Source organism: Suillus subaureus (assembly GCF_016647635.1).
Source record: "Suillus subaureus strain MN1 chromosome Unknown BJ212scaffold_22, whole genome shotgun sequence".
NCBI classification, from domain to species: Eukaryota; Fungi; Basidiomycota; class Agaricomycetes; order Boletales; family Suillaceae; genus Suillus; species Suillus subaureus.
The window spans coordinates 178068-189454 of NW_024538578.1; the positions used below are offsets into that span (position 1 = coordinate 178068).

Consider the following 11387-nt stretch of genomic DNA (forward strand, 5'->3'; position numbering starts at 1 on the left):
GAAGTTGATGTTCAGAAGCCCCGAGCAGCCTTCACAACATTTTCTTTACCATCACTGTTGACCATCATGGCAGCAGTATCGATATCCTCCTCACCAATTACACAGGTGTCCCAGCATGCGCCCGTGAACACCAGCCTTCAGCCTCAGTTACTTACCAGGCTGCTCCTCGACCTCCGAGGCAGACGTTTCTCGGTTGACAGAGAAACTATCATGAATCTTCCTGAATCCGTTCTCCTGTGTCTCTTTCCAAACGGGCTTGTTCTGAGCCGTCAGAGCCAAGCATTCTCAGATGGCGGGGAAAACGAAGAGGATGACGAGGTGTACGGCGTCGATGTGAGTGGCTACTGAACGATTCACGTGGTTCGGGTTTGCTGACGCGCCGCAGTTCGACCCAGAATGCTTTGCATACGTGCTTGATTTCTTCAGAAATGCATCAGACACGTTCTATGGTACAAATACTTCCCCTGGTTTGTTCGCGGCACAGCAGCATCTGCTTGACGGGTCACCTTCAGACTTTGGTCCTTCTGTATCACAGAATCCACTCCTTACCAAGCAGGCTATCATTGTGCTTCGCGAGGAACTGGAATATTTTGCTATACCGCCAAAAGGAGGAAGGGCTCTGACTGATGAGCATGGCACTGCCAACCAAGCGCTTCTTGATATCAAGCACAAGTGTGGACAAAATGTTATGGACAAGCGTAATATCTTTACCGCGCTCCAACGAAACGTTCACAAGGAGAACAATATTGCTGAACAGCATCTTATTGATATGTTATGCATGAGGTAAGCCCGCTGATGGCTATTGGTGGTGTAACTGATAATGTCCATAGTGGGTTCAACCGGGACGACGAATGGGGTTTCCGTGCCATGGAGCCCTCGCGGTGCTGCATTTCTTCAATAGCTCTTGTATTACTCAAGACGGGCATCGTACACCATCCTCCAGGACAAAACGGCGAGCGCCCGGTCACTATAGATTACAATCAAATGGCTACAGCACAGAAGTTGCTACTGTTCTGGAGAAAACCAGCGGTAAGTTTGCTTTAGATATGGATGGAACAATTGTTCACGTGTTGTTCATTCTAGCGCAAGTGCTGGTGGGACGGCCTTGAGGTTGATCTAGCGGCGCCAGGAGAGCCGTCTATTCCTGTGAAATTATGGGCAAGGCGAGTATGGACCCTTGAGCTTAGCTTAGTATGTGCCATCCTTTTCACACGCTTATTCTTTCTGATTAATTTCTTCAGGTGTAGTTGTGAGGAAGATTAGAACTCTTGGATACGGACTCATCTCTCCTGCGAACCCTCCTTATGCATATCATCGTCTCCCCCTGATATCGCATCGATACCCTCCACGGTTTTTCCTGCTGCAACCATTAATTAATGCCACACACGCACCTTGACATTTGCTAACGTAACGTATCGGAGGGAATGCGCCTCTTTGACCGATTTATTATAACCGGAGGCCAAACCCCAGCCATTGAGTGATAGAAACAAGTCGACGACGACCTATCCGAAATGGTCAAATGCGTGCAGAGGGTAAACTAATACTCAAGTGCTCATAGTAGGTGTCTAGTGGAGCGAGAAGACAATCTGCTAGTAATCGCGTTACACTTACACCGGTGCCCATGGATCGCTATTGAATGTTTCTTCATCAGATTTCAAATTCAGTCTCCATATGTCGATCAACGGGTGGCACTGCTAACATGGGAATCTGATATTATTGGACCAGCTGCAACTTGGTACTGTTGTGGGCAGAACTATTTTGAGGCAGTTTGGCCGGCAGAACTCGCAGAACCTGCAGGGCAGAACCATGTTCTGCGAGATGGCAGAATGACGTTCATGGCACTAGAAGTACTAACTGCATGGATGTAGTAAGACCACTCGATAGCAACATGGAATCAATATTCCAAGTTCCATCTTCGTTTGCATTATAATCCATGAAAATGATCTCATCCTTTATTGCTGCAGGCGCTAATTTCTCATCAACTGCGCTGCAGTTCTGCGAAGTCGAATGCTCTCCCTTCTTCCCATCCACATCCCCGGGCCAGTCCGAGGTAAACACCATGTCCACTGCATTACGACTTCAAGTACTGCAAGTAGGGAAACGCACGGGTACGGGTACCCGGTGTAGGATCCGGATAGTCATGCCCTTGAGCATACCGTGACCCTTTACCGCGGGTATGGCTTACCGAATTAGGAAGCCATTGAACACAGCTAATGATAATTCTCCGTGCCGCCTCACTCGGAGTGCTCGAGGATCACAACTGAATATTATTTGAATGCTATACCGATTTCCGTCATGTCTTTAGCGCTCCTGTGAATCACTCTCGAGCTGATACTTTGCTACAAAGAAGCTTGGGTCACTACCACATAGCCAAGGCAAAAACAGTAAGTCCACCAAACCGTCTCCCCATGAAAACCAAGCTCACAAAGAAGGCATCTGATGCATCGTCTACCTAGATACACTCATCATCTAAGTCTATCTCGTCGTCCATCTCTGAGAAAGCCAGGTCACTCAAAAAGGCCGTTGCAAAGGGTGCTAAGGCTCTGGCCTGCCCCTTGAAGAACGTCAAGCAGTCATTTGCGTCTCGGTCTGCTCGATTGAAACCCGCAGACACCGTTGATCTCACACGATCAAGTACTGATTCGCTGGCCAGTGATGACGACACAGCAACGGCAGGAGCATCCGATCTGGACGAGTTCACTTCGATTACAACTGTGAAGACCAAGGACCCACTTGCATGGTGACAAAACGACTGCCGTACTTATCCAACATTGCATCGGATGGAATTAGACTATCTCTCCGTCCCAGGTACTGCCATCTTCGAATCCTCTTTCAATCAATCAGTACTTATGATCTCGCTCAGCAATATCAACTGCGGTCGAACGTGTCTTCTCGCAGGGCCGGTAGCTCCTTCACTCTACTCGCAACCGACTCGCACCATCAACAATTTGTGCTTTTCTCTGCCTCGGAGCCTGGGGTAGAAATGATCTTCTGGCGATGGAAGTCCTTTTAGCATCTGTAAGGCGTCAAAAACGGAGTCGAAGCTGAGGCGGACGACGAAGAAAGGTACTAGCAACACTTATTTGATTGTTGTTAAGATACACTTTTATTAGTAATGTACCCGCGGTGTTTCATTAACCGCGGTGTTGACGGGTTAGTGTGTACCCGTACCCGTGGAGGGTACGGTGTTGGCAGGTGCGGGTACGGTGTCAGCTTTCCGACCCGCGGTGTTACCCGCGCGGAACATAACTGCAAGTGGAAGGACAAATCCAAAGTAAGTTCGAGCTGCTTAGCAACCTCTGTATGGAAGTAATTTGGTCGTATGCATGTGAGCGTGGCGGCGTCGTGTTGGCTTGCCGTCAGCAACATTCTTAAGGTGGATATGATAGCGGATGATAGCGAAGGTTAGCGCAAACCTGGCAAGTGTCTTGAATATACCGACAGAGAGATTGCAGCGCTTGGTATGTGACTGAGGGCGCCGGCCTCCAGACTCAGGGTCATTGTAGAGAGTTTACATATGATCATACACCGAACCAATACTGTGTACGTCGTACCATACGGTGATTGTACATCCCGGTTCTGTTCTTCGAAGTTCTGCCACATTCTGCCCAGGAGGTTCTGCCATTTGCCTAGTGTGGCCTGCCATGTGGCGGAGTTCTGCTCACAGCAACTAGCTGTAAGAAAGTATCACGGTCACATGGACGGTCTCCCGGGTGGCATTATAAGTATCAAGGTCGACTTCTCGAGCATCGTTCTTCGTTCCGAGTCACTTCTGAGCTACACGCAGGATGAGCTTTATGTCCAACTCATCAAAATTTTGGCCAGTTGAATATGATGACCTTCACTTTAGATTTAACTGTAAGTCTCTGGTCTCCTTTGTCCATGTTCTTAGAGTTCATTCCCGCACATTGGCAGTGGCATCTACAGCGATCATCTTCTACGACTACGGTATCTGACCTCATTTATATCGCAAGTTGGTGCAAGCATGCTCAATTGTGGTCTGTCAGGTCTTGTCTTCACTCGTGAAGTATGTTCTGTGATCTTTCGAAAACTGTTACTTCCACCATTTTACTTTCATTCTAGGTGGAACTGATATGGGTGAGGAATTTAGGCCAATGTACTTATTGCCTAATTTATACTAAGGCTCCGTAGCGCCAACGTTGGAAACTAACAACAGTTCTATATATCATTGTATGTCACCCTCTGAAAACATTGTGCTACGTAGCCTGACGATATTGTATAGGCACGTTACTTGGGTCTTGCAATTGCAATGTAAGTTTAAAATGGAGGGCGTGGATCTGTTAACTGAAGAAGGGTTTCAGAGTTCAGATATGTATGTATCTTCCTGCAGAATTCTGCTCTTAAACTAACCACTCATGTTTCGATTTGTGGTAGGGGGAGCGCCGGGCATCTTGTTGAGCGATACGGTGAAGCCTCTTGACTTACTTGCAGGTATACAGCACTGACTGACTGGTACAATACAGGAGCACGTCCCACTAGCTACTAACTTGCTGCAGTTCATTTACTGATGTCAGTTCTAGGTGTGAGTTTAGTATGAGCTACATGTGTGCGGCAAACCTTTTAACTTGTGATAGGTGGCATTGTTGACCAATCGTGGTCATGGGGAATGGTTGCCCTCGCGTGTACGATGTATGGTCCGTTCCATGATTAAATGAATGTGGGCTATAATTAATGTCTCGAAAACAACTGTAGCGATCATGTCAATTCGTGTTTTCGCCATGTATGGCCGATCGAGGCGGATGCGAATATTCCTGATTATCTGTTTTCTCGCCGCTAGCGCCTTCCGAGGATTAACGGATGGCCTAGCACTCGTCCTTGCTATGGGCCCAACATGCAAGTCTGCTGATTCTGTGACAATCACTCGCTCATGAATCGTTGATGTTTAGCTGAAGAATATGTACTTTCTGGGACGGGAGTCTGCACTACGTCCATATCCCCCATGGTGCCCTTTCTTGACGGCATCCCAAGTCTATGCATCGAGCTTCTATTTCTCGTCCTTGCCGCACGGGTCCTCGTGGAGCATTCTCGTGAAATGCAGAGAGTACGTTCAAGCTATAGATTTGGTGATGGTCATGGCGACAGTCTTGCCATTCTTAGGGACCATGTACTGCATTTTTCGTGGTGAGTGAATGCATTTTCTTGCCTTTCGATTACATATGAAACATTCTTACCATTATTTTCAGCTATGTCATACTGAGCATCATGCAAGTTGCTGCTATATCCACGAAAGTAAGCATTTTCCTGCTGATACTCTCATCGATGACCATAACATGATGAACCACAGAGTGGTACCGGTGGGAGCCGGTGGTATGGAAGCACTGTAATATCGCTCGTCACCATCCAGCAATGTGTCCTGGTCCCTCGACTGGTTATCAGTACTCGAGAATATTTCTCTCGGGTCGATTATGAATTGGACAGTGTCACAGATCTCGGCCTTATGGAATTCAACACATATAACTCCGATGTAAATACGTCGGCTTGATTCACGATACCACCATCCAATTGGGTGTGCACGAACATAGATGATAAACGGCAGCAGAGCAGGTCCAAATAATGGTGTCAATGGAGCAACTTACAATATGCAGGAGCACCGTCTGGTCCTCCAGGGGAGGTGAACCACGCTGAATGGATGGATAATACCTAAATGTTGATACACCGAACCCCTGTGACTCGGGAATCAAGCTCGGAACGATAGTGCGGCAGCATGTAGCCGGAGTCTTCGTACCGTTGATCACAAAGCATTGGTAGTAAATTTTCTTCAATATTTCATAGCATCAAGTTCGTCCACTTTGGTTGAGGGAAGGAGGTTCTCGTATGATAACAATGATCACAAGTTGGACTAGCAAAGAGGAAGAAGCCCAGTCTTTGATTGAAGGACTAAGTGAAGTGATTCCGAATACAAGGACGTTGTCAAGAAGGAAAATGATACACGAAGGAATAGTTGTATATGTATAATGAAGCGCGTACAGAGAACACGTCGTGATATAAGACACCCTATAGTACGAAGAACCAAAGGACAATATTGAGTAGAAGTCAAGAAAAGGTCGTCCGTAGAGACAATAAATATGTTTTTATGTATATAAAGATCAACCTGCCATTAAACTGTGGAGAGCTGTAGACGGTTCCAGTCGCATAACGATAATATGGTCCATGCACCCTGGGTTTAGTAGATACCAGGTATCAGCCGGTACCTGACTGCCTTCGCCCACTTTTCCCACTCGCCTCTGAAAGTTGATTTCAGAACTTGGTCCTCTTGGCTGACCCTGAACACAACGCTTATCATAAGAAGAGTGATCTCCACCAGCCATGCTACCACGATCACTTTCAGTCCAGGGACATCCAAAACCCCTGAACGTCTAAGCCATGAATCAGTTGATCCGTGCAGGATCAATATGCCGATGACCTCCATCATGCCGGCTGTATAGGCTGGATGACGTATGACTGCGTATGGTCCGGTCGTTACAATGTGTTGCCCTTCGCGAATACTGAGCTGGAAAGTGAAAAAACGACCAAGGGTACGATAACACCACCAGCGGATAAGACCACCCGTGACAGCGAGGGCAGTACCGAAAATGAAAAGGAAACTAATAGGTGTGTCACGTATTATGGAAATAGAGTTGGGGTCTGTTGAATGATAGATAATGATAGCGATTTCTGCGAAAGAAACAGCCCAATAAAATGCCTGGTGCATGGTTCTATGAGACGTTTATGGGCAGGCGACAGAACTCGCCTTTATGGTCGGAAACCCATATTTAACGAGCCGAGTGAAGATCCACTCGTTGAACGTTTGACGAATAACCTCTTTACTCGAAGGGACATTTTCGGTCGTGAACGATACGTGCAGCGCGATAGCAGACGAGAGGATAAGTGGAACTTTGAGAAGGGACTCCATGATCATGAAGAGCACTTGAACTTTTCAACGAGTGCTTTTATACATGAATTCCTCGCTGATGCTGTACACTATCTGATAGTCATGTTGTCATAATGCGGAAGTCGGCATTAGCGAAACAGGGTGTAGGAGTGATTATGTCGTTGGTTTTGCGTTCTGTTGAATTCAGCTCCGTGGTACGCGTGCTAGGCCAGGCCAGATCACGATGGATCCCGGGCTCCACGCAGCGGATAATCCTAGCTTTTGGGCCAAGACTGTTTCGAGGAAAAGGGGTGGGACAGTGTTGTTAGTTTTGCAATCATTACGCTCGATAGTCCGCTTGCACGCACGGTGAGGTACATGTACATTCCATACAGCCGTGACAATCCCCGACTAGTAGAGACAGTTTAAAATTTGAAATTAGGGCTACCAATCACGAGTAGTCATCTGACTGTTTATCCGGCGGGAAAGGTCTCGAGCACTGTGCTTCACTTCTGGCAAATTGATCTTGTTGAAATGTTGACGCGTACGGAAATCGTTTCCTGATGCCATAAACAATATGGTGTCAAGGTGAACAATGTTTCTCCACAAATTTCTGGGTGGGCAAAAATGGGTTCCGATTCGTACTGCTAAGAGACTAATATAAACGCACCTGCAGCCTCTCACGAGCAGCACCAAACGTTGATTCCTCCATCTTGTTGCCGTCCTTGAATGCGATGAACGTAGGATACTGGACAGCCAGTAGTTAGCGTAAGGTGATTGTTGTGTGCAAAGATATCCGATATTTACGCTCGTTATGCCACCAACTTCGAAGCTGACATCGTCGAGTTTCTCGGCATTGATGACGTAAAATTCGATCTTGTCCGACGAGAACTTGCTTGCGAGCTCATCAAAGGTGGGGGCGATGGCTTTGCAATGAGGGCAACTTTCGGACACGAAGTCTACGATGACTGTCTTCCCTTCTTCCATCATCTGTGGGCTCAAGTGTGATTTTCGTGCTATATCACTGGCTATGAAGTGCCTACGATGGAAATGAACTGGCCATGAGATGTGATCGGTTTGACAGACATGGTGAGCAGGGTATTGCAAGGACTTGAACGGCACACTGCTGCTTGTGACTGATGATTGACAAAGATAATTAGTTTGTGGTTGGCTACATGACCAGTCCGTGGAACTTTTTGGGAGTTCAACCTCAATTCCCGATGCTGGCCGAATTCCCGAGCTGGAAGGTCTTAACGTCGACCACATCTTGCAGGTCACCGCCTAACATTATTTGAAGGATGCTAATCTCTCCTCCCAGGTATGCGTTCCAACACAATGGCTATCTATTGCATTACTTGCGCCTCTTCAAATCATACCGCACCTAGGCCCATCTGAAATATCGAGTTTCCACTTGTTCCCACAGCGCCGCTTGCATCAAGAATAGTATTGTGTTTTGAAATCTTTTCTGAAAACATCTTCATTTCCGTCAACGACGTGGCATGTACATTTCAAGGGGCTCTGTGTCTATGACGAGAGATAACCCAAAGCCTCCCTCCACCAACTATGCAGAATCGCTGTGGCCAAACTCCTCTGGACGCTCATAACATACCAGCCCACTGGCCCTCCTCACTTCAATAAATTGGCACAGGCCCTCCTTTATCAACGCAGGATACCCTTCCCTCTCTTCCGGTAACACGGAGTCATTAGCTCCACAAATAAACAGAGCAGGCACAAGTAGCGTGCTGAGGATATGTTCCGCATCATATCCACTGTCGCCATATCACGCGCTCTCGATTACAGCACTTGCCAACTTTTCCATCCCTTGCGCACCCTCTTGTGCGGTCATCTCCTTCACGCACAGCCATTCCGGCCTGTCGCGTGCATCAGCTGTGAACCACCTAGCAACAGTTTTATCGGTCACTAAACTGATGTGTTTCTCCGTGTCGTGGTTGAGGTAAATGTGGTGTGACCATTCGTGCTCGACGGCTTCTCGCGACTTTGACCAATACTTGAAGCCAGCACCAACGAAAGACGAGACAATTCTGGGGATTGTGCGCAAGGAAATGAAGGGCGATGTGAGTGCCTAGGCCAAGGCTGCTCTAGGTCACAATCGGAGAGCAGCATGTGACGTTTGAAACATTGACGTGTCAACACTACCACGGTCGGATCCCAAATGTGAGGCTTCAATTGAAGGTTGACAAATGCACCGTTGATGAATCTGAGGACGGTGCTAGATATTTATTTCGTTATTCCCCTCTTAGCGATAGTGGAGGTAGTTCCGTCATTCGAAAGTGATATATCGATCAAGAACATACCATCACATTTGGAGCCAGTAACTTTCTTCAGGAAGTGTCCAAAATTATTCTTGTCAGCTGGCACAAGTCTGTCATTGCATATGGCGATGATTTGTTATCCCACCGTTCGGACATTATCCTGTACATAATGACGGGGTCATATGCTGCCCGAAACGATATCATCGATAGCTTCTGGTGAATGGTTGATCCTAATCTCCCCTAGATAGCCCTTTACAGACGATGGAAGACAGTCGTTCCTAAAGGGTTGATGTAGTGTCAGGGGCAGAAATATTTTAGGGCGAGTTCTGCCAAAAAAAATGGCAGAACGGCAATTGGCAGAATGGCAAAAATCGGCAGAAATGTTTCTAGAGTGGTTCAAGATGACGGCAAAAATGATCTAAGCTATTGCATGGATGCTACACCCTCTGATGACAATAGTGTGTTGATGTGCCAGGCTGCATCAGCAAAACCCTAACCCTATGTGCAGTGCTGCACACTACACAATTTCTCAATAAAACATAATTATTAGCACACCATCTTGTTATATACATGTTTATGACTACATTACACTCATTTTTACATAGAATCAATACTTGTGTGGTGCTGCAGAGCCTTTACAACAAAATCTATGTGACCTGTGACAAGCTGTTTGGCTGTGGCACTGTACCCAAATCAGGGTTTTGCTGATCAGTGCCTCCATGCCTTGTGACCCATGGCCAACCACATCAATTTCCTCGATAAATCCTGCAGGTGTGATTCCTTTATCAACCTTCTCCAGCTTGTTCCAATCAATAACACCTTCATCAAAAATATCTAGGACTTCACAAGTACCTTCAAGTTCTTGCAAGCCATGGTGTGAATCCAGCATCTCATTTTCAAACCTGCTGAATTCTTTGAGCAGCTCTTCATCCGTTATTGACTCTGGGCCTGCAAGAAATTCATTGTCTGAGTTGTGAGAGTCACCAGTGAGTGGAGGCACCCATGTGAAAGACCTTTGAAATTTGTTTGCTAAGGCTATGTCAAGTCCATACTCTGGTTGAGTGTGCATATGGGCATGTTTGCAACATGTTGGCTTGCTGGCTTCATGATCCACCTTGTGCAAGAAATTTGCATAGCTTGTTTGGAGTTTGCTAAGAGACTCGAAAGTCTGAACTGATAGGTTACAGCACTTCACAGATTGTGCCCCACCCAGGCCTGAGAAGTACTAATGCTCAACATTGGCAGCATGAGGTATGATTAAGTGGATTATGATTGTGAATGCCTTCAATGGACAGCACTCAGCACTGACTGGGAGGGTTTCCCACCAATTGAGTGCATCAGCTTGCCCAACAGTAGTTGCATTCATAAAAATAATGATTGGATGAATTTGGGACTTTTTGCTGTTGGACAAAGTGGTTGGTGATGACTTTTTGAGTGGGCCCTTGGACTTTTTTGATGACATTCTGGTGTGCAGAGAGGCTCAGATACACTTTTTTGAATGTTGATCATATGCTATGGTGCCGCCACATCAGGAAAACATCGGAGTGCTTTTTTTGCCTTATTCTACTTAGTAAACTGCATAAGGAGGAAAAGGAGACTTAAGTGTGGCAAGGAGACTTAAGGAATACAAGAACATATAATCCCTTGTAATAAGCAGATACAAGGAGAAAAAAGGAGAGATTTTTTATTTAAGTCTAAGTAAGATTAAGGAGGCATGTCTCTAGTCACATGAGGTAAACTACAGTGCTGCATCACAAAAACAGTGGGTGAAACAAACACGAACTTCTTGTGTTTCGATGGTGGTTGTACTGGTGCAGGTTCATGTTCTGGAATACTGGGTGATGATGGTGATATAGCAGTATAATCCTCCATACCTGGTGGCAATGCTGTTAAAATGGTGAGGGAGGGGGGGGTCATTAAACTAAGCTCACCATCACCAAACAGCAGGCGAAGCGAACACAAACTTCTTGTGTTTCAATGGCGGTTGTACTGGTGCAGGTTCATGTTTTGGAATACCGGGTGATGGTGGTGATATAGCAGTACAATCCTCCATACCTGGTGGCAATGCCATTAAAATGGTGAGGGAGGGGGGGGGTCATATCAAGCTCACCATCACCAAACAGCAGGTGAAGCAAATATGAACTTCTTGCGTTTCGATGGTGGTCATACCAGTGCAGGTTTGTGTTTTGGAATACCAGGCAATGACGGTGCTGGTACAATATGGCTGGACAATCCTCTGGATA

The 11387-nt window shown here is 46.5% G+C and overlaps 6 protein-coding genes across 6 annotated transcripts; 3 read left to right on the forward strand and 3 right to left on the reverse strand.

Moving 5' to 3' along the window:
• Positions 1-66: 66 nt before the first annotated feature.
• BJ212DRAFT_1274669 (uncharacterized protein) lies at positions 67-1263 on the forward strand (the record flags this gene model as incomplete). Its single annotated transcript, XM_041331171.1, has 4 exons — positions 67-333; positions 386-783; positions 831-1029; positions 1084-1263. 4 exons carry the CDS (start codon positions 67-69, stop codon positions 1261-1263), a joined length of 1044 nt encoding a protein of 347 aa, XP_041191525.1.
• Positions 1264-3696: 2433 nt separating this feature from the next.
• BJ212DRAFT_381570 (uncharacterized protein) lies at positions 3697-4507 on the forward strand. Its single transcript, XM_041343058.1, has 6 exons — positions 3697-3948; positions 4008-4027; positions 4084-4098; positions 4153-4191; positions 4244-4333; positions 4396-4507. Exons 1-5 carry the CDS (start codon positions 3789-3791, stop codon positions 4274-4276), a joined length of 267 nt encoding a protein of 88 aa, XP_041191526.1. The 5' UTR covers positions 3697-3788; the 3' UTR covers positions 4277-4333; positions 4396-4507.
• Positions 4508-4713: 206 nt separating this feature from the next.
• Positions 4714-5867, forward strand: BJ212DRAFT_1364342 (uncharacterized protein). Its single transcript, XM_041336024.1, has 4 exons — positions 4714-4854; positions 4908-5142; positions 5205-5250; positions 5306-5867. The coding sequence occupies exons 1-4, from the start codon at positions 4719-4721 to the stop codon at positions 5501-5503; spliced, it is 615 nt and encodes a 204-aa protein (XP_041191527.1). The 5' UTR covers positions 4714-4718; the 3' UTR covers positions 5504-5867.
• A 317-nt stretch (positions 5868-6184) lies between these two features.
• On the reverse strand, positions 6185-6913 carry BJ212DRAFT_1274857 (uncharacterized protein; the record flags this gene model as incomplete). The annotated part of the gene is made up of 2 exons (XM_041331180.1): positions 6185-6716; positions 6768-6913. 2 exons carry the CDS (start codon positions 6911-6913, stop codon positions 6185-6187), a joined length of 678 nt encoding a protein of 225 aa, XP_041191528.1.
• Positions 6914-7013: 100 nt separating this feature from the next.
• Positions 7014-8047, reverse strand: BJ212DRAFT_381889 (thioredoxin-like protein). The gene is made up of 4 exons (XM_041343059.1): positions 7915-8047; positions 7679-7861; positions 7556-7619; positions 7014-7431 (listed from the first exon to the last, which is right to left on the reverse strand). Exons 1-4 carry the CDS (start codon positions 7957-7959, stop codon positions 7316-7318), a joined length of 408 nt encoding a protein of 135 aa, XP_041191529.1. The 5' UTR covers positions 7960-8047; the 3' UTR covers positions 7014-7315.
• Positions 8048-9952: 1905 nt separating this feature from the next.
• BJ212DRAFT_1244031 (uncharacterized protein) lies at positions 9953-10492 on the reverse strand (the record flags this gene model as incomplete). The annotated part of the gene is given in 2 exon segments (XM_041329627.1): positions 9953-10369; positions 10382-10492. Coding segments are annotated over 2 exon segments (528 nt in total), but the record flags the coding sequence as incomplete, so codon positions are not given.
• Between the last annotated feature and the right edge of the window lie 895 nt (positions 10493-11387).